Source organism: Corvus hawaiiensis, chromosome 3, assembly GCF_020740725.1.
Source record: "Corvus hawaiiensis isolate bCorHaw1 chromosome 3, bCorHaw1.pri.cur, whole genome shotgun sequence".
In the NCBI taxonomy this organism is placed as follows: domain Eukaryota; kingdom Metazoa; phylum Chordata; class Aves; order Passeriformes; family Corvidae; genus Corvus; species Corvus hawaiiensis.
Window position 1 is genome coordinate 2,405,896 of NC_063215.1, and position 21,411 is coordinate 2,427,306.

Here is a 21,411-nt window from a genome sequence, read left to right on the forward strand (position 1 = left end):
CTTTTACATTTCCCTTTTCAAAATGCCTCCAGCAATGGGCAATAAACCCCGCAGTGGGTAATAAACCCCCAAAAAAGCAGCTTTAGGATGAGCTCTACCAGCTGGGACACACCAGCTGCTTCCCACCTGATCCAGGGGATGTTTTACCTGAAGGCAAATCCAGCTCGACACCAACCCATGTTCCCTCCTGGAAGTCTGTGGGCCCGATGTATCTCACGGTGCCCGTCTTGTTCGTGCCAACTGTGACATATTCTCCTTCTTTCAGCCACTCGGGAATTTCGTTGGCATCTTCAGAGTCAGAAATCACCTCCAGTTTTTCCTCTGCTGTCTCTGCCCCATTGTGGTTCAGTCCACGGGCACTGGATGTGCTCTTTTCTCCTTCCCGCTGCTCTTCTGTGCCCAGGGAACTCGTGGGATCTGATCCCAGCATGCTGGTAAAGGATCTCAGCTCTGATGTCTTCACTTTCTGGATTTTGAAGGGGGAGGCTGCAGCGCTGGGCTGCTCGGGTTGAGCTTTGGGAAACCCCAGTTCCGAAGCCCCAGAAGCCGTTTCCTTTTTTCTGGCTTGTCCTGCTGACTCCACCGATTGTTTGGATATCGACTCCTTCGGAGTGGAGGTAGAGAGAAAGGGTTTTGCATCAGTGGCTGCAGAGGCATCGTTCCCCTGCTCGCTGGGATAAGAAGTGCAAGACTTTCCATTCACTTCGTGGCCGTCCCTCGGTCTGGGGGGAGCACCTGGAAGGCTGAAGGTGGGGGGATTCTCCCTCTTTGTGCCCAGAGAGCTCTCAGAAGCCCTGTCCAAGTGTCCCTGCATGTCAGAAGGGACTTGAGCCACTGCAGGAGCTGAGGAGTCACTCCCTGCAGGTGTTGGACCTCCTGGCTGAGCCACAGCGTCGCTTCCCGCTGCCAGGGCCTCGGAGAGGGTGGCTGTGGAGACACTGTGGGAGAAGTACCCGCTGGAGGCTTCACTCAGGGGGCTTGGAGGTCCCTCCTGGCAGTCCTGGGCCTGGGTGTCCCCCGTGGGCTGCTGCAAAGGCACTTTGGGTGTCTTCTCCAGACTCTTGTCCACCTCGGGCGTCTGCGCCACGGTTTCCAGTGGCTGCTTCCCTGCTTCCTCTTGGTTCATCTGAAACACAGGGGGAGAGGGAACGTGGGGCTCTGTTATCCAAAATATCTGAGCTAAAAGCACACATACAAGACCTCTGGGAAGCACCAAGGCTTTGAGCTTTATCTTAATCCCTGTGTAGCTGCAATCTCCAGAAGATGGAAGCTGATCCCAAGTCAGCCCTGCCAGCCTGGGAGGATTGTCAGCTCCCTCCTTGCATTAATAAGGGAAGTGTCAACCCCGAGAAATACGCTCCCCAATATTTACTGAAAAATTATTTATATTACAGGAATGGTCATTTGCTGTTTGAACAGCAGGATTTATATGGAATGGGAACCAGCCGTGATCCATAAGTCTCTCATGGTTATTTGGCTTAACTCTCTGGGTGGATAAATCATCCCCCTGCACCTAAAGTGTCATTTCTGTCCCCGTTTCCAAATGCCATTCCCACCTCAGCGCCGCCAGCACCTCGCACTTCCAGAGGATGAAATTAACTGCACCTCATGAGATTAACAGCCCATTTCAGTGATGTATTTCTTGGCTGTAAAGTTTACTAAATCTGATAGATCAATATCTTTCGCCAGCACATGTACTCTAAAAGATTAGGATGTCTCTAAATCTCTTTGGGAAGGAGGGAGGGAGGGGAGTGCTAATAGGAAAGGGGGGAAAAAAAGGGGTTGGAGAAGGGCAGATTTGAACAAATCCTGTCTCAGGTGAACATTTTTGTTTATTATTCACAATTTTGTGATTTCTCCCATCTAGTGGCTGAGTGTCCCAAACTACAGGATTTTCAGCTTATTCCCAAAATGCCTTTTCTGCTGGAAATATAAGCAGTATTTGAAGAAAGAGGGATTTGACTGGATTACAGGAATTTCAGCACCAAAGGTTTGTTATTGCTAAGTGAAATGTAATAAAAAATAAAATAATTTTTTTTAAAGTGGGTTTTTACTACATATTCCAGCAGATTAAAGCCACAGTGTTCACGTTCCTATGGCAAGGGTGGTGTCCATGTGGACTCAGGAGCTCTTTCTCTGGATTATCCCTTTGGATAACACACAGTTTTCCAAGACAATAAAAGCACAGTGGGAGGAAGCTGATGTGCTGCTCAAGGACTGAAGTTCTGCTGAGAAGTGGGAGATCACAGGGTCTATTTTCTCTCCAGCTTAGCAAGAGTTTTTCCCTGATATTATGGCAAAATGGGGAATTAAGCTCCACACTTGGAATAACAGCCACATCCTGCTTATAGACACTGTCAGAGCCTAGAAATTTTCCTTTTAAAGCAGCAAACCAGCTAAATTTCAGCTAATTATCTGCTAATGCTTTCAAGTATAAAAATATAACCAGGAATAGGAGAGGAGATTTTACCAGGACCTATAACACCCAGCAGCCCAGACAGAATTTCACTGTCTCACAGCGAGGCAACAGCTCAAGTGCAACAGGTTTTAAGCAGCTGATGCTTCAGCCACCTCTGGCAGGTGAATAGAAAAACTGTGTCCTCACATCCTGGGATGTGCTCACCTGTTTTATCCTGGCAGCACTGGCATCCAGACTGGCTGACTGAACCATAATTCGTGGGACAGCCTGGGGGGAGGTAAACAAAGAGAATCATTCAATGAAAGGATTAAATATTGTCAAACTGGTAAATGTTAAAGTTTGTATTTGAAATGTAGGATCCTAAGCAAACCTTTGTCATGAAAGGATGGAAAATTAAACTGGGCTTTCAGTACTTGAAACGGAGTTTGTCAAAAAAAGAGGAGAGACTTTTTACCCTGGCAGAGGGAACAGAGAACAGTTTTAACCTAAAAAAGATTTAGGTTAGATATGAGGATAAAATCCTTCCCCGTGAGGGTGGTGAGGCCCTGGCATAAGTTGCCCAGAGAAGCTGTGGCTGCCCCATCCCTGGACGTGTTCAAAACCCACATGGATGTGGCACCTGAGGACATGGATTGGTCCTGACCATGGGGCTGGTGCTGAGTTATTGTTGCACTTGATGATCTTAAAGGCCTTTTCCAACCTTGAGTATCCCACAATTTGATCTCCAGAACTCCGTCTCCATCTCCAGTCCCTATACCAGTTTGGATCTGAGCATTATTGGCTTTAACTCAAGAAGCAAGGCAGAATCCAGGTCTGTGCGTTGTCTTTTCCAGGAGGGCATTCCCACTGCTGCTGCAGGGCGTTGGATACTGACAAGAAATGGCCCTCCCTCGCTCCATATTCAGGTTTTTATGTGGCAGATTTGAAATAATCCCTCTCCTGAGACCAGAGCAGCACATTGTGACAGCTGATACAAATCTGGGGCTACGCTGCTGGCTTGGGCTGTCACACAGGAGGGAAAGGAACCCCCAGTTCAGTGCAGAACCTCAGGAAAGGGAAGCACGAAGAGAAGGAGAGGGGAGAAGAAGGCAGGAACATCTCTTTAGCTGTGTTAAATAATTTACTGCAAGTGCAGGTTCAGACTTTGAGGGGAAGAGCTCCGTAAGGGAGACACATTACACAATTTGGGAGCTGTCTGCTTTTATTCTTTTTTTCTCCAAGGGACTTGAGAATTCCTTCTGTACAAACACCCAGGCAGTGCTCAGCTCCCAGAGATGTGATTCCCAGAACTCAACAATCTGTTTAAAGCACTGAAACCCTCCAGCTGAAGAGGAAGGAATCTTCTCTTGCCTCCCTTCTAAGCCCAGCAAAGCAGGAATATGACTAAACTGACCCTCAAGAGGAATAATCATAGGAGAAAAGAACAGTTATTATTTATAGAGAGATTGCCAGGCATTAAAAAAACCAAGGTGGTTCAAAGTAGAAAATAAAGACAAAAGATGCACAAAACCCCAAGAAGGTCACAGTGGACCCAAATAAAATTTTTGAAGACATTAAAGCTCCAATTCAATGAAAGGAATCAGGAGAGGAGGGGTTTTTGCTTGTTCCTAAACGTGCTAAATAAAATTCACCACTGGAATAGGGTTCAGGGCAAACTGGCTCTGTTTTGGGTGCATGAGTTTGAGCATTTTGAGATCCTCACTGGGACAGAACCTGGGGCTCCAGGAACCAGATGGATCAGAATAAACCAGTGAAGAAACCCTGCAAATTTTAGATTTTACAAAATTTGTCCAGTGCTTATTATCCAGAAATAAGCACTCAGAATTGGAATAAGAAAAAGTGCTTCAAGCTAATTCTCAGTTCCTTTGATTTCCTTTTCTCCCTTTAAAATAAATAAACAGAGGGAAGTGTTTGTTTTGGTTTTTTATCTCTCCAAAACCTCCAGTCTTACAGCCTGCAAATCCACAAAAATCTAAAAATCCAGTTGGTATCACACAGCAAAAAAAAGAAAACCATTAGGCTCTAATCACTCCTCATCAAGTTCTCCTCCTGAAAGGATGACAGATCTCCAAACTACAGTAACTTTGCCAAGCAAAGTTTAGAAAAACACGGAGAAAAAAGCAATTATGAGAGGTGGCACTTGCCCAGCTTTGGTGCTGACAAGAAGCAGATGGGCAGGAACAGCCTCACTGGGGCAGCGAGGGCACCACACCAGATCTGTGGGATGAAACGCAGTCAAATTCCTTGTGGAGGGGGGCACTGAAAAAAAAAAACGTGTTGGGACTGTGTGGGAAGACATTGCTGGATGAAAAATATTTCTGGATCCAGAGCCAAATTCTATTATTAAATGTTTGTAGATAGTGACTGCTAAACTCGACGTATCTGTTTATCCACTGGCAAAACACGGCCCGTTTACAGTGTGATGGTTTCTGGCAGAATTTCTTCAACCAAGCTGACAAAACACGGAGTGAGGGAGAAGATGAAAGCAGTTCACTTTAAAGCATCTTTGATTGTCTTCTCCTAAGAGCTGCTGCTCTGTGCAGGGTGACTGTGAGGATATAAAGAAGCTGGACATGCCCCAGGTGGGTGGACTCACATCCCAGAAATCCCCCGTGTGCTGGGATGATCCCACAGCGTGGGCAGCAGGGGAGGGGCGGATTCTGCCCCTCTGAGACCCCACCTGCGGAGCTGCTCCAGCCCTGGGGCCAACAGCAGAAGGACGTGGAGCTGCTGGAGAGAGTCCAGAGGAGGCCATGGAGATGCTCCAAGGGCTGGAGCCCCTCTGCTCTGGAGCCAGGCTGGGAGAGCTGGGGGTGTTCGCCTGGAGAAGAGAAGGATCCAAGGAGACCTCAGAGCCCCTCCAGTGCCTAAAGGGGCTCCAGGAGAGCTGGAGAGGGACTTGGGACAAGGGATGGAGGGACAGGACACAGGGAATGGCTTCCCAGTGCCAGAGGGCAGGGATGGATGGGATATTGGGAAGGGATTCCTGTCTGTGAGGGTGGTGAGGCCCTGGCCCAGGGTGCCCAGAGAAGCTGTGGCTGCCCCTGGATCCCTGGAAGTGTCCAAGGCCAGGTTGGACAGGGCTTGGAGCACCCTGGGATAGTGGGAGGTGTCCCTGGCGGGACAGGATGAGCTTTGAGGTCCATTCCAACCCAAACCATTCTGTGATTCCATGGTGGTTCTACGAACCTTTGATCTCTACGCGTGCGCATTTTGTGCTCACTGAGGGGTCACTTTGCACATTCTCCGAGGTGACCAAAAGAGAGCCCAACCTGCCACGCTGGTGAGCTTGAAGAGGAAAAGCAATTGTGTGTCTGTCCCCAGTAACAGAGGCACCAACACTAATCCTGAATGAACATCTTTTCATCCCATAGATTCCACACACATACAATGGCCACCTCTTCGAAGAGCTCAGCAAAACTCATTTGGTATTCCTGTGTCATTAAACACTTTGTAAAACGCCTCTGGCAGCGGTGGCTGATGACTTCAGTGCAAAGCCTTTGATTTCGTGTCACTTGGATGAAAATCCCTCAGTATTAACACCCAATATGCACAAAGTTCAGTGGCATTTAAGAGAACAGATCGGGCCAGGGCAGCCAAGAATTGTCCTGTGAGTGTGAAACATAGAATCATAAAGATTTTAGTTACAGGCTAGCTGTGTTGAAATTAGTTAGAATAGGAAGGAATTTGGACCCAATTAGCTAGAGCTAATTAAAATAGTTAAGAGAGCTGGACCTGAAATGGGTTTTAAGATGTTAGTAATTGATTACTGAATAACTGATGATCTGTCATTTGTATGTTTGCTTAGCTGTGCTTAGAACGAGGAACAGAAACATTGATAAGTTGGTGTAGGGAACAAGGACAATTACCAATTTCCTCCCTTGGTGGGAACCCGTTCAAAAGTCACGCAAGAGGAAACTTAAGAGGTCACTAAAGTAATTAGGATTGTTAAAGTTCAGAGAGGCGAAAAGGTCAAAATGAGGAAGATGAGTTACTTCATCTTTCTTGGCACCACTGACCCAATTCAAGACCACTGACTCCATTCAGAGCACACACTACGCATGCTTAATGACATTTAAGCTCATTTCCATATGAAGCGGAGAATGGGAGGTGTTAATGTTATGAATATGCATTTGTATTTTGGATATTCATAATTTTTGTAAATAGAAAGCGCTGTGTTTGCTTGGATCAGGGCCCTGTGTCTTAGGGAGCTATCCCACACTGAGCCTGGCGCCAAATAAAACATTCACTTTCTAACTCTAAACTGTTAGAGAGTTTTTGTCTGTCTCAGTTAGATATCGATATTAGATCGATATTCATATTTTGGTAAATCAAGTGCCAGGAATGGTTTAGCCAAGGTTGATACAATCCTAACGGGACATTATCCCAAATTTCCACTGCTCTTCTCTTAAAAGGTACTCCCTCCCTGCCCCCAACAATATTCCTCTTCAAAATTATTTTAAAATCAAGGGCGAAGTCATTAATCACTCAAATATAAAATCTCCTGCCTTCCACAAGGAGATCTGAAATCCAGTGCAAGTTAATTTGTTGAGGTTTTTTGGTGTTTGTTCATTTTCTTTTCTAAATACACTCCGTGTTTAAACATTAACCCAAACAACCCCCTCTTAATTCCACCTTCCCTTTGTGGAAGATTTCAGCCTGTAATAAGACTTCAGAATTCCCCCTTTCTAGTACCATTTATACAAAATGAACCACACCATTTTCTATGCAGCTAAATTACTTCATTTCTAGGTCCTGGCAGATAAAAAGAGTAATTCATACCCATTTTTAAGTTAGTTTATAAAGAAATTTGAGCGGTTTGAAACTTCCAAAGTCAGTTTTCCACACTCATTCTCATCAAAAACGATTTGTATTTGAGGATGACAGCGAAAACTGAGCTCAGAAAGAAATCAAAACACCAACAACTGAGTCACAAGGAGACATACGAGCTCTGCTGTGGAGCTCTGCTGATTGTAGCATCCAAATGAGTTTTTACTTGAAACTCTGAAAAAAAGAAAGCCCTCAAGATGTTAAAGAAGGTTCTCTGAGGCCACATTATTTACATTTGATTAAGGAATGTCAGTTCTAGCAATTACACTGTGCACCAGGCCCATCCATGAAACTGTTATTTTTTAATGGACTGCCAGAAAAGGGGCTTTGTCTATTTAGAAAGCCTTTCATTAACTGCATTTCATTCATTTTTAAGATTAATTTCTATGTCTGCATCAGAAGGTGGAAGGGAAAGAAGTGACAGCTGCCCTCTCCATGTGGCTACACCATAAAGCACAAATGAAAAACATGGAAATTCAAAGAGTTTATTATCATTTTTTAAAAAAATGAATCTGTGACTCAAGATCTCTCTCTTAAGCCACGTGCTAACAAAAGACATCTGAGCATCCAAAAAGATTCTTGGAGAGGAAGGTGACCAAAATCCACTCATCAAATTGGCCACAGGAATTTCCTTCTGCCACACCAATGCCAAAAAACCAGAAACTGATATTTAATATGTCCATTTTTAATGTCAGCACCCAGTGATGCCCTGAAATGCAATTACACAGGCAGCTCCTGGAGAGCCACGGGGTCACAAGGGAAAAGAACAGGAATTCTGCTTGGTGTACCCTGGGAAAGCCTTAGCATGTGGATAAAAAAGAGGAGTTTCAATTACATGATATAATTAAGCACAGAGAGATGAAACTCTGCTTCTCCATCCACCTGCATGTTTTACACAAGGATTCTAAGCTTTTCCCCACAAGCAGTGAAGTGAGGGGCAGAAGGCTCCAAATCTTGCACTCTGTGGTTCTCAGCTTTTTCCAGAACAGGCTGGGAGAATAAAAAGCAATTCCAGCCATCGAGAAAGGTTTCAATTGTTGGCTTTTTTTTTTTTTAAATTTTTTTATTTACAGACTACTGGCAATTAATTTAAAGGCACCAGATAAAGGAGAAAAGAGGCATTTTCTAACTTGAAAGTATATAAACAGCTTCATCAGAACCCAATCTTTTAGGTACATAAACAGCTTCATCGGAAGCCGTTCTGCGAGTTACATAAAGAATCCTATTATGCCAAATTAATTCAATCTAACTAATTAGAGAGCAGGAAGTTCTTTCAATTATTTTATGTGCTGTCTGAGAAACACACTTGAATACGAGAGCAGATTTCATTAATTGCGGTTCATTATTCTCCAGATTAGTTACTAAACTTGCAGCAGAAGGTCAAAGACAGCAATTTTGTTCACTGCCACCACCTTGACTGGGATGTCTCTGCTTTTTTTTTGTTTTTTTGGAAGCTCCAGCAACCACTCTAAACAAGGGAAGATCACTTTGTGAAGATAATTTTGTGTGGGCTCACTTGCTTCAAGGTTGATGCCACTCTAAGCAATGGGCAGGACTGAAATAAAAAGCTGCTAAAAAAATTTAGAAGTGTATTTTTGTAATGACTGATCAGAACTGATCTCCTTTTTTACTGGCACAGGATCAGAGATTTGGTACCGCACCCACTTGGAATGGTCACGGTGAACTTAAATTCAACTCCAGACTTGGATAAAGGTTCAGTCCTGCTCCTTTGGAAACTTGCTTTCCATGGAATCATGGAATCATGGAATATCCTGAGTTGGAAGGGACCCACCAGGATCATCCAGCCCAGCTCTTGGCCTTGCACCCCATGGCCCAAAATCCCACCCTGTGCATCCCTGAGAGCGTTGTCCAAACGCTCCTGGAGCTCTGGCAGCCCTGGGGCCATGCCCATTCCCTGGGGAGTTGCTTCAGAGTGCCCCAGCACCCTCTGGGGGGAAGAACCTTTTCCCAAAATCCAACCTGGATCTCCCCATATCTCAGCTTCCAGCCAGGAAAGGATGATTTAGATCTTTCCATCCTCTTTGTCATTTCTATTCCTGAACCTCGCTCTCCCAAATTGTTGTTTAGAGCAACAAAACTCCAGCACTTCCCAGTTAAGGCTCAGATTCCTTTGGAATTAAACCCAGAAAGTCCTTTTTGGCTTTGCCTCCCCCTCGTACTTTTGCAGTTTACCACCCACTTCTCCTCCCTTGCATGTTTATTTATGTCCCCTGCCACTGTGCACTACAATTTTTTTCTCCCACAGACCTAGAGGTGCTGTTCTGTATTCTCTGAGGCTCAGAAAGATCATTTTTGTGTCCCCTCCGTGGCGCAGTTTCTCCAGTTCCACAGGAATTCCTGGCTGCCTGCCTGGCTCTGGCAGGTGAGGGATGAGGTGCTAAAGCTGACGGCCTGGCAGTGACCCCCCGAGCCCCCCGTGTCCCTCAGCCATCCATCACCACCTCCAGCTCAATTCCTCTGCCCACATTTGCATCCTCAGGCCATTAGAAAGAAGCAGCACGGGAGATTATGGGATGGGATATTTATGATCTTCAAGCCAGGCTTGCTGCAAAGGCACCTCTTTATTTTTGTGCTGCACAGAAGAAGCTGGAGCTGATTCTGGGGCAATTCCTTCAGGTTTTCTCTCTCTCTTCTGTGCACCTTTCCTTAGGTTGGGATTAGGAAAAGGTTTTTCCCCCCCAAGAGTGGTGGGGCACTGGAACAGCTCCCCAGGGGATGGTGACATTCCCAAAGGTGCCAGAGCTCCAGGAATGCTGGGACAGCGCTCTCAGGGATGCACAGGGTGGGACTGTTGGGATGTCTGTGGAGAGCCAGGGGTTGGAGCAATGATCCCTGTGGGTCCCTTCCAACTCAGGATATTCCATGATTCCCTGGGATTGCTGACAGCAGTGAAGAAGCCCTGTTTCCCTACAGATAGAGCACAAGGAATTTGTAAAACCTCTGAAACCAGGGAAGTGCCTTTGCAATACAACTGATTGGTTCCACTGCAAAATCTGAAAGCAGAGAATGATTCTAAAATTGCATTTTATTACACAGATCCAGTGGTCATGGAAAGCCTGGGTTGCTCTCCAGTGCAACCAAGCATTAAAGCATCCCACAGTCCTCTTATTATTTTAAAAACCAAAGCATTAATAGCATTTCCCCTCCCATTAAAAATCACTGAGATCACGACCTGGTTGACTTTCCATAGTAATGCATAACATAAACTAAAATCTCATTAAAGAGATGTCTCTGTAGTTTAAAACTTGATTTCTAGACAAATCATCCACGACTGATCTTGAACAGGAAAGGAGTGGGAACAGGTGGTTAGACTAGAGGCAGGAAATTAGGCCTCGATTCTCCTCTCAGCTCTCACTGATTCACAGAGAATTCAAGAAGGTGTAAAAGGCTCTCACTGCAATTGTAAGAGCACCTATTTGCATCTTTCCACACCCAAATACCTTGAAAGAAAGCCACCACCTTCATTTTAATTCTCTACAGTTCATAGATGAGGGGGTTTGTACAATTCCAGCCTCAACAGCAAGCAAAAGGCAACACGAAAATGTGAAATGAATCCCCAGTCAAAAATATTTTAAATCTGCCTCATTCTTATTTGTGCTAGATGTGTCATAAGTTACTTTTAAAAATATTTAAGTGTTAGTGGATTTATTTTTGCTCTATTTATTTAATATTTTACTGTATTTCTACTATGCCAAAACAACTTCCTGTGGTCTCGGGATGTTCTTGGAACAGCAAATTTAGTTGTAGCAAACAATAGAACAAAATACCTGGATCCAACCACAAAAAAAGAGTTATTCAGGGATTGTAGGGTTTGTTTTGCTGTGTTTTGAGGAAGATACTCTTTAAAATGTTTGTCTGCATGGCAAGAGTTGAGGAAAAGTCTGAGTTAACAAGTGATGAGCTTCCAGAACTCCAGGCAAGGGAAGAGGATGAGAGCAGAGCCAGCATGGACAGAAAGGACTCCCAAAAACTTTCACGAGATCCGGCTCCAGATTCATCTTCACAGCAGTCTGTTGAACCTTCAAAATTTACTTTATAGGGAAATATTCCTTGATAAATAAACCACAGCCTCGCAAATGAAGGAGATTATATTATTTTTTATGGGATTCTCTATTTCATCTGGTGTCTTTTTAAAAGACAGAACTGTTTTTTTCAGTCAGTTTGACCATGCATTCACTTCTGCTCAGAGCACAGAAGCCCCATCTGGAGCAGGTGGGAGCTCTGTAGCACAACACCCAAAAGAAAAAAAGGAAATCAAATGCTTCCCTGACACGTGGAATAGATAAAAATGAACAAAAGCAACTGCCCCAAGTAGACAGGAAAAGATGGTAAAAGGCGAGGGGTGGGAGGGGATGGGATATGAAATAAGGAATTAAAAATAGAATTACATTTTCCTCCTGGCAATACACAAACACCACTAAGTAACCTTCATAAATTTCAGTATTGTTGCTGCGAGTGGGAGGCCCATAAATCACACTGGGAGTGGAGCTGGCACCTGCAAAAAGCCAAGTGGGCTGAGTGTGTATCAATAAGTTCCAGCAGCTCCACTATCCCTGGACAGGATGGAGGGGAAGTGGATCACGAGGCTTTGCTGTGCCTAAAAGCTTGGTTTGCTCTGCAACAACTTTTATAAAACAGCTCTTTGCCAGCAAGTCCAGCAGCACTCACCAATATTGAATTTTGTGGGTGATTTAATGCTTTACCTGCTGTGCAAGGGGAGAGCTCTGCCTGCCTTTCTTCTCGTCTCTGACAGGGAAGAGGGACTTCAGCAGCTTTGGCATCTGAGGCACAAAGGACTTGACAGGATTCAGGTAGGAAGCAGCCAGGCTACCAATACCTGTTGGAAAAAAAATATTGAAATATGAAAACAGTTATTCTTTGGAGAAAGGGAAAAAAAACCAACCCAAAGCTGACCCAAAACCCTCTACAAAAAATGTAAAAACCTCTTCTTTCTAGTCTGAGATGGCTTCTATGGTTGAAGAATTATCCAAGGGAAAGCACTCTCTGAGAGCAGCTCAGCTTCTTGTGACACTCAGGAGCTGCAGTGACTTCATTTCTCTTTTAGGGAATTCTCTGAGCTGTAGGAGAGCTCTTACCTGGATCAGGAGAGTGGTTTTGCTGCCCAGAGCCCGGCAGGGAGGTACGAGATGGGCTAATGCCTCTACTGGAGTTTGTGGCACCTTGGGACACATCTTGCTGACTCTCCCATCGACCCTAGAGGAGAAAAAAAGTTTTAGTTTTCCAAGTTAGCACAACAGCAGGAGCACTGCAATCCTGACACACCCTGCACAGCCCCTCTGCCAAGCTCAGAGTGCCAGAGCTGAGGAAAGACCCTTCCCCAGGGGTGCTTTTAGTTGGCAGACCCAGCCCTGCAAAGATGAGCACCCTCAGCACCAAGGCACAGAAGAAGTTTATTTCCAGACCTCACAGCTGTAGTATTTCACTCAGGTGTGCTGCTCTGTTTTGGAAGGTATGTTACAACCAGGTGAAAATAATATGGTGCTGTCTGCCCAAAATTCCTGAATATTTTGTGGATCTGCTAAGGAGTAGTGGAAGCAGTGTCAGGAAAAAGGGGTGAGGACAGAGCTCTGAACAAGACAAGTAATACAAGACCTAAAGGTTGGATGTTTGTGCCTGGAGTCAGAGAAAGGAGGAGTTGATCAGATCAAGAGGAAGCAGCTGTGGCACTGCCACGTTTTCCAACAGCCTGGAAAAGAGAAAGCTGGAATATCCAAGCTGTGGACAGCAGGAGCCACAAAAAGATCAGGTCAGGTTAGGGTTTGGACCCATGGTTAGTGAAGATGAAGTAAGATTATTTTCAGCCCTACAAGAGCCTGAGGCAGATGAGGAAGAAACAATGACAGAGAAAAGAGCAGCTCCTTTGCTTTCCCAAGATCCCAAGGTTCTCTGGTTGGGTTTTCCCATGGATCCCACACACCATTCTGCACATGAGGGTGATTTCTCCTGCTTTTAAAAAGGTCCAAAACTGTGGTTTTGGAACTTTCCTCTCAGACTCACAGCCAGAAACTGGCTCGGTGACAAAGCCTCCTGGCTAACAGAGATTAGAATCCCCAGGCCACTCTCTCCCATCAGCATGTGAGTGTCAAGAATCTACGTGGCAAAATCCATTTTTTACTAATTCTCTCATCTTGATAGGTAAAATCATTCACAGGTTTGTCTGATTACTCCAAGTGACTGGCCAGGGTGTGTCTCTGCTGGAAGTTTCATGTGGGTGCAGGACAGGGTTTGGTTTTGCTTCACCAAACTGGATGTGCAGAGCTGGAAGGGAAACCATAATTCCATGGGGTTGTCCTGACAACGTCTGAGGGAGGCACACATGCAATGCCTGCCAAAGCAGTTCCTTCTCATTTACTTCATTTATAGGAGACCTGAGGGCAATTCAATACCCATTTATGAGTCTCTGGGTCAAAAAAGTCCAGTCTCAGACTCTTCAAGGAGTCTCAGGGTCTTGTGGGAAAGTGTCGTCCTGTTCAGGTGGCAAAATGTTCTCAGGACGAGCTTGCAAAGCTTCTCCTTTCCATGACCAGAGGTTGCAAGGACAGGATGGTGCAGCCAAACTGATACAAACTGAAGTTTGATACTATTTTTTATGCGTGTGTGTGTGTGTGTGAAGAGTTTTGCTGTGGCTGGTGCAACATCTGGATTTTATTGTACACCTGAATTTTCCTTGTGTTTTAAAAGACAGAACAGGAAGAGAAATACTTCCACAGTAAAATGTGCAGGGAACATACTAAAAAGGAGTTACAAGGGATCGATGGACCTGCTGCATCCCAGACTGTAAGTTTCCAGTATTTTTTCCTGGAGGAAGAGGGGGAAAATGTGCCTTTTCAAGAAGCTTCCCACTGTTGGATGCAAGGAATTAAAGTGACCTTGAACATAAAAATGACAGGCAGCCGAACTAATCTTAACTGGAACTTGAAGTCATGAATGTTTCACAAATAATAAATAAGCCAGGACAGGAGGAATAGATTTCTCCAATGGGTTGAAGGTCACAGTGAGCAGCCCAGGGCAGGAATCATTTCCATTTGGATCTATAAGTCAGTCCCAGGGAAGCTCTCCTGCTTTGAATAGCAAGTAACCTTCACTTGGGCAGAGCAGGACCTGTCCTCAGCCCTCCTGCTCCAGGTACACTCAAGTGCTGCAGCTGGGAAGTCGAATTTGGGATACCTGATGGATGTCTGAGGTCACTGAGGCAGCCATCCTGAATGTCAAGCTGATGGAGCCCAGGCCGGGAGCAGCAGGGGTTTGTTTAGTCTGCTACTTTTGAGGACTTTGGTGTTCAAGCCCTTCTTGAAAGCTTCCTGCTCTGCCCATGCCTTAAGCCTCCAATTCCAGCATTATCTTTGACCTGACTCATTTATGTCTTACACAAGTCCAAGAGTCATGTCTGAGGCTGGAAAGCTCCACAAAATGCTTCCATGAAACCATCTTTCCTACTCCTCACCCCCAAACTCCTTCACTTTTTTGGCTTTTGTGTTTCTATTAGTGCAGGTTTCTCTCCCAGGTGGCCTTACCATGTGCAGAGATTAATAAAGAACAGAAGACTCCAAGCAAACAGCACAAGACTCAAAATAATCTTGAAATATTGGTTTTGTTGCCTCCTGGCCTGATCTGCCATCAGCCTGGTAGATGCTGGCACTGGATGAGGAAAAAGAGCTATGGAAGGGTGGGAAGCATCTGAAAGCTTCATTTTTGGAGAACATAAAGCTTGATTAGTGATCCTTTAGGATCTTGGGATAGTGATCCACTTAAAGACACAGGGATTAAGGTGACACATCTTGAGCCAAGCCTAAGTGCTTCTGGAGAGCACAGAGACAGAAGAAACAGAACGAATATTACAAATTTAAGGAGTATTGTAGCATAGTAGAACAGGGACTGAATGCAGGTGAAGAGCAACTAAATCATTTTCTGAGTCATGATCTGTTGAATCACAAGTGCCCTTCACTGACTGTTCCAAGAAAAAAATGATTTCAGGCAAATATCTTGACTTTCTAGACCCGTTTGGGGAATGCTGAAAAAATGCAGTAGGAACGAACCAGCAGAACACTTTCAGAATATTCATCCTGTAAAAAAAGAATGGCAACATTTGGTGACTTTTCCCATAGGAAAAGCCTTTTTTATTTTTAGGACCTTTTGGAAGTTTTGTTTCAGCCTTGGTACTATGGAAAACTACATCTTCTAAATAATTTTAAGTATTTTGCCAGGCTAAATAAAATGAAGGTCCTGAGAACAGGAATGAGTAAAAGATTTGTGTGGTTGTTTACTTAAGGCATGTTGGGTTTTTTAATTACACTTGCATTGGGGAGAGTGCAAAGATCATCATTTTAGCCTGAACGTCAGATTTGTGACCCTCAACTCAAGAGATGACAACAAACCATCAAAATTAGGTTGATCAGGGCAACAGGTGGAGAAACATATGGAAAAGAAAATACTGGAGACAACTGGAAGTGTCAACTATTGTGCACAGGGAATTCATGCATGATTTTACTAAGCTGGATTGAAAGATGACCCATCTCAATCTCAATAAAATAAAAATAAAAAGAACTATTAACTACATCAACTTGATGAAGTTCCCAAGTTTCCCACCTGGACGTCATCCAGCACCCTCCCGTGCTGCTTTGTGCATTCACCAACTGCAACGCAACAAATTTAAAGTCTATTCTTATTATTATTTAAGTGCTGTGAATCTTTTCTCTCTCAAGAAGGGTGGTGAGAGAAAGAGAGGAAGCTTGTAAATCATTTGCCCAGAGGAGTCATCATTTCATGAATATATTTGGTCTCTGCCAAGTGACCAAACAGAGGTCAAATGATTTAATTTAACAAATCAAAAGTAGCCACCAGAAGAATGCAAGTCCCTTGATGTGTTTTAATGCAGAGCTGTTTATAAAGCAGTTTATATTTATAACACCTTCTCCTTCTTCTCCTCTGCCTTCTCTTCTTTCACACATCCTCCATGAAAAACCCCAGGGAATTTATTTCATGCACAAAACCTTTAGGGCAGGTAGGGATCATCACTGCCTAAGTCATCTGGAGGCTTTTACCTGACAAATCTTTCCTTGAAGTTGACAGACCATTAAAATGCAGCCACTGGGTAAGAGAAATGAATAGTTCTTGTGTTTTATTATTTCAGCAGTTCAGAAAAGGCTTAGGAAAAGGTGACCACATAGCACTGGAATACAAGCAAACAGCTGGGACACACAGCTGGGACAAAAGGCACTTGTTCTCATGAACAGCAGGATTATTCAAATTCAATCTACACAGTAATCAATTTGCTGAAATAAACTCTGGTTCCCAGAAAAAAACTGAAGGTTGAATGGCACCATCTTGTCTTACTTAGATTTTGAGCTACAAATACTGGACAGGAAGGACTGGAAGGACAACTGTCCAAGACAAAATGGTTCTTGTCAGAGGTGTTTTAAGAGCAACTTGTGACATTTTTCACCAATATGTGATTTAGTCTGATCTGTAAAACACCCCAGAGATGCCTTCCATTCATTGTGCCTCTGATTCATCCAGTTTAGTCAACTCAGTTTTTAAATTCAGTGTCCAACTGAATTAAATTAAATTAAATTTCCAACAAAAGCCCCCTCGAACATGAAAATTCATCCCCTGTATCTGGTATCAGCACTCAGACACTCAATACCCCTGCATCACCTGACAAGTGTGATGTGCAAGGAGAAATCAAACTCATCTCACTCTCCCCTAACCACATCTGCAGTGATAACAGCAGTAAAAATTGCCTTTTTCTCATTTAAGCAAGCAGACAGAACCCAGAGGTGAGCCCACGTGCAGTCCTGCTGACAACATGAAAGTCCATAAAACTCTTATGAAGTAAATTCAGAAAACAGCTCCTTGCCTTCTCAGCCAGCTGGGGAGGCTTCATCTCAGGAGTTATTAAAAATTCCCAATGCTGGCTTAAATGTTTCCCAGGAATACACAGCTCAGTGTGAAGAGTCATCCTGCTCCCTGGAATCCCTCTGTGCTGTCACCACCCGGGGATATTCTTTCAAGGTGGTTTTTTTCCCCCAAAATGCACCAATCCCACACCTCTGCTCCAGTCCTGGAGAAGGACTTTTCCACCTCTTCAGGAGGGTGTCACCACCCATCCATGTTTTTACTAACAAAGTCTGCAGGATGAATCCATGCCCTAATTCTGGAAACTTTCAAGCTGCCTGTTGTGGTTGCACTGACACCATCTTTAATTCTTATTCCAACTCATACAATATTCTTGTTTGCTTGTTTCATATTCCTTTTTTTTTATTATTTTAACAGAGGAATGAGCCTTGGCTCTTCTGAGTGCTGGAGAATGGAGCAGCACCCACATTCCAAACTTTACCAGCACGGATGGTGCTTGACACAGAGGGATGAGACTCAGGAGCCCTTTCCACAAAGCTATAAAATATATATAAAAAATATATATAAAAAATCCATGGTAAAGGCAGCAGGAATGCAAGGGATAACAGAGAGAGATAATCAGAAAGAGAAATAAAGTAATGGAATAAAAGTTAAGGAGAGGAATATTCTGCAATGTGCCAAGGGCTTCCATCGATATTGTGCACCCAGTTCAGGTGCTGTTACTGTCCTGTGACTGCTGTTTCCTGTGATACAACAAATAACTTGTTTGGGATTGGCTTATTGTAATAAACAACACCCAATTCCTGGTAAAATAACAATGAAATGACAACCCATGACTGCTGGAGAAGATTTCTTTGCCACCAAGTTTCTCATCAAGGGACAAAGACATCCAGCTTAGCCAAAACTCTGCCTTATCAAGCCACTCTCAAATCCTTCATGCTAAAAAATGGACAGGACTGATCTCACCAGTGAGCTTTGTGACGTTTAAGGGACGTTTAAGGATCTGTTATTATTTCATTCAGATTACAAAAGCTTTTGCTCATCTTCCTACAGAAATGGGATCACTGAATGACAGAATAGCTTGGGATGGAAGGGTTTGAAGGTCACCTAATTCCACAGGGCAGGGACACTTCCGCTAAGCCAGGCTGTGCCAAGCCCTGTCCAGCCTGGCCTTGGAACCAGAGATCCATTTAAAACCAGAAATTCCCGGCTGGGGAGGTTGCACCTCCACATCCTGAGGAACAAGTGCCTTGGATTGAAGCTCACTGCAAGCAAGGGGAGCAGCTCCACCACCTCAGCTCCACATTCCTGCAGCACAGAGTCTCTGTCAGCAACTACAACCACGGCCAAGAGCAGCAAAACCTCATGCAAACCACTGCCAGTAACTCCAGTTAACCAAAGCTTGGGAAAGGGGGTCATTCCTCTGAGAGCACCAACACAAAACTAAGGACAAGCAGGTTTTCCATTGGCCCAGTATTATTTTAAAGTCATTTGTTCATAGAAATCAAGAGCTGCCCACACTGAACTATAAAAGCCATAAAGCCTGAGCAAGATTTGGGAGAAAGTCTTAAAAGTTTATCTCATCTCCAGGCTAATATTCCCTGGCAGATATTTAGATACTTGCTTGCTTTCATGTCTGTTTTTTCAGCTGAGAGGGGGTTGTTTCTTCTGAAATGACTTCACCCTGTCCAAAAATCTGTGAGAAATGGCCCTAAACAGCTCCAGCTCTGTAAGAACCCATCAGATGCACCCAAGGAGAAAGTTCTCTGCTTTGTACCAGTTCACGCTGCATTAATGACAGGATTTCAATGGAAAAACTCGTTTGCTCTGTGCTATGCAAATGAGGCACCACCAGCAGCATCTTCAAAGCAGGAAATAAAAGCGTGTGGGTGAGCAAAATCAGCTTTATAGTGAGATAAAATTATTATCCCACTCATTAGGTGGACCTAATGCATTACCTCTGCTGGGACCTTTGGGCTCTGAAATGTGCAATGAGAGAAATCATTGAGGGGAAGGAAGGAGAAAAACAGAAATCATTAAGAATCCTAATCTTTAATTCTTGCTTTAAAAACCCCTTACAATATTGAAACATCCCACAGTTCTCTCCAAACAGAAGTTGCTACAAACACTTTATCACCTGCATGTATTTTAGCATTCTCTCCATGGATCAGATGTAGCAGATTCAGCAACCAATGCTGGAGCACTACATCAAAATTCTATTATTCTGTGCAACTGCATTATGCATTAAAATGCCTTGTCACCACCAGATTCTCCCCCTCAAAATGACTCCACGCTTGCTGGGCAGAATATCTATCAGGAGGAGATCCTTCAGCTGATCTAGGATTTGGAAAATAAGCTTAAATTTAATTTTTCACCTCTTAAAGTAATGCTTTGGGTCTATACTGGTGTTTTTAAGGAGTGGAATGGGCTGAATTATCACCCACCACAAGTTTAGGACCACTGGACGGTCACGGACTTTTTCTCCACAGGCTTTTATTCTGTCTAGAGGTGGACTTGAACTAAAATAGGGACCCAAATCTCTTCCTTTCTCCCAGAATTCTTCCCTCCACCCAGGTGAAAGCTTTGGAAGAGCTGTAAAGCTGGACAATGCTCCTGAGCATCCCACAGGGGCTGGGACAAGGAAGACCTGGGAACTTCCCCAGAGAGGTCCAGAGCAGCACATCCAAACCTATTTCTGTGCCAGGAGCAGTCTCAAGGATCCAGGAGCACATGGGGTGCCCCATTTTTCACAGATATTTCCCATTTCTGCTCCTAATCACTGGCAGAGTGGAGTCACTTCCTTTTTTTTCCTACTGAAGTTTTACCAGGAGATCTGCAGATACTCACCCTGTTACTGCTCAGGTTATAAGGGGGAGCTAAATCCTGGCGGCTTGCAGAAAGCTGGAAGAGTTAAAAGAAGCAGAATTATTTCTTAACAAGAACTTTAAAAAATTCCTAACTATGCCTCTTGACTCATAAGGCTGAAAAGGAACAGTTCTGCGGTTAAAGGAGAATTAAAATCCAAGAAATACAAAGTGAAATTTTAATTCTTGACCTGGGAGGAGCCAAAATTTGACACTAGTTTGATTACCAGTTCTATCAAATGATTTCTTTCCAAATTTTGGGCAGCAGAAGTCTCATTTTTCTTTTGCACAACACTGGTGCAAAGCTTAAGTTCAGCAAATACTTGCAACTTGCTTTCAAATCTTCTGAAGAAAAAGAGAAAAAAAAATTCTTCAACTTGGAAAGTAAATGAAAAATCTCCAGTGCTCAGGAAAAAAAAAAAAAAAGAAAAAAAGCAAGTTCTTTTTATGTTGCTTTTTCAGATAATGTGGATTTAGGGACTTGCCTGTATGATGAAAGCAGCTGGAATAGGGGCAGATTTTGTCTGCACTTTGCAATTTTCACACTCAAAAATGAGCACAGGGGGGTGAAAAGGAAGGAAATTCACTGCTCTATTCCATGATTCCAGCACCTGGGAATAAAGAGTGGAGCTGCTGGAGATGCCAGCAGGGAAAACTCACCCGATTCACGTTGGGGGAGCTCAGGCTCCTGCGGTAGAGTTTTCCTTTTCCCATCAGCTGCTCCTTTACAGCAACTTCCTGCCAGTCACAGAGAGCAAAACAAAGAAAGTAAGTGTATTTGGCAAGAATTAAAGTTCTGATCATCCCAGGATAGCTTTGTCTATACAAATAAAATGTGGCACAGGCTGCTGTCTGTAAAGTTCACATGGCTAAAATTATGAATGGATAAATTTTAACATCTGGTATTTTGCTGATTGGCACATGTAGGATTTTGCATCTAGTCCTGATTCTAGGAGATGACAGAGATGCAAAGACTGAGACTCTCTTTCCTAGCTGAGCTCCTATTTTAATCCTTTAAACTAATTATAAATGACAGGGAACTTGCTTTCAATATTTAAAGTGCATCACTTCCCCATGAATTTATAGTGGGCAGGCACAAGCTTCAGCTTGTTTTGCATAACTTTTCTCTTTGTGCTTGCATAATTTATATCCAGGAGAACAATTTTCAATAAATGTTTTTCTCTCCTATATTTTTCCTGGTAAACAGATCAAGTTATAGCACTTAAAATTAACCCGATCAATGTCTTTTTTTTATTGGCAGGATGGCTTTGGTGAATTCGAGGTAGAATGTGGGCAAAATGACAAAAATTCTACTGGCAATTCCAGAAACTATTGCTGAAGCTTCAGAAAGCAAAAGTTAAGGCCACTCAACTCCTTTTTCTGAACCAGAATTAGCAATGA

The 21,411-nt window shown here is 43.8% G+C and overlaps 1 protein-coding gene across 3 annotated transcripts in view; it reads right to left on the reverse strand.

Moving 5' to 3' along the window:
* Positions 1-21,411, reverse strand: part of KIF13B (kinesin family member 13B) — a 119,967-nt gene that overhangs the window by 6,647 nt on the left and 91,909 nt on the right. For 2 of the 3 annotated variants that reach the window (XM_048296328.1, XM_048296327.1), the window contains exons 34-40: positions 20,671-20,748; positions 19,994-20,047; positions 19,105-19,125; positions 12,367-12,484; positions 11,974-12,107; positions 2,624-2,686; positions 148-1,126 (exon numbers count right to left, since the gene is read on the reverse strand). In XM_048296328.1, the coding sequence (XP_048152285.1) occupies positions 148-1,126; positions 2,624-2,686; positions 11,974-12,107; positions 12,367-12,484; positions 19,105-19,125; positions 19,994-20,047; positions 20,671-20,748 (1,447 nt within the window). The remainder of the gene's footprint in view (positions 1-147; positions 1,127-2,623; positions 2,687-11,973; positions 12,108-12,366; positions 12,485-19,104; positions 19,126-19,993; positions 20,048-20,670; positions 20,749-21,411) is intronic. The other variant, XM_048296329.1, reaches the window with a different exon arrangement.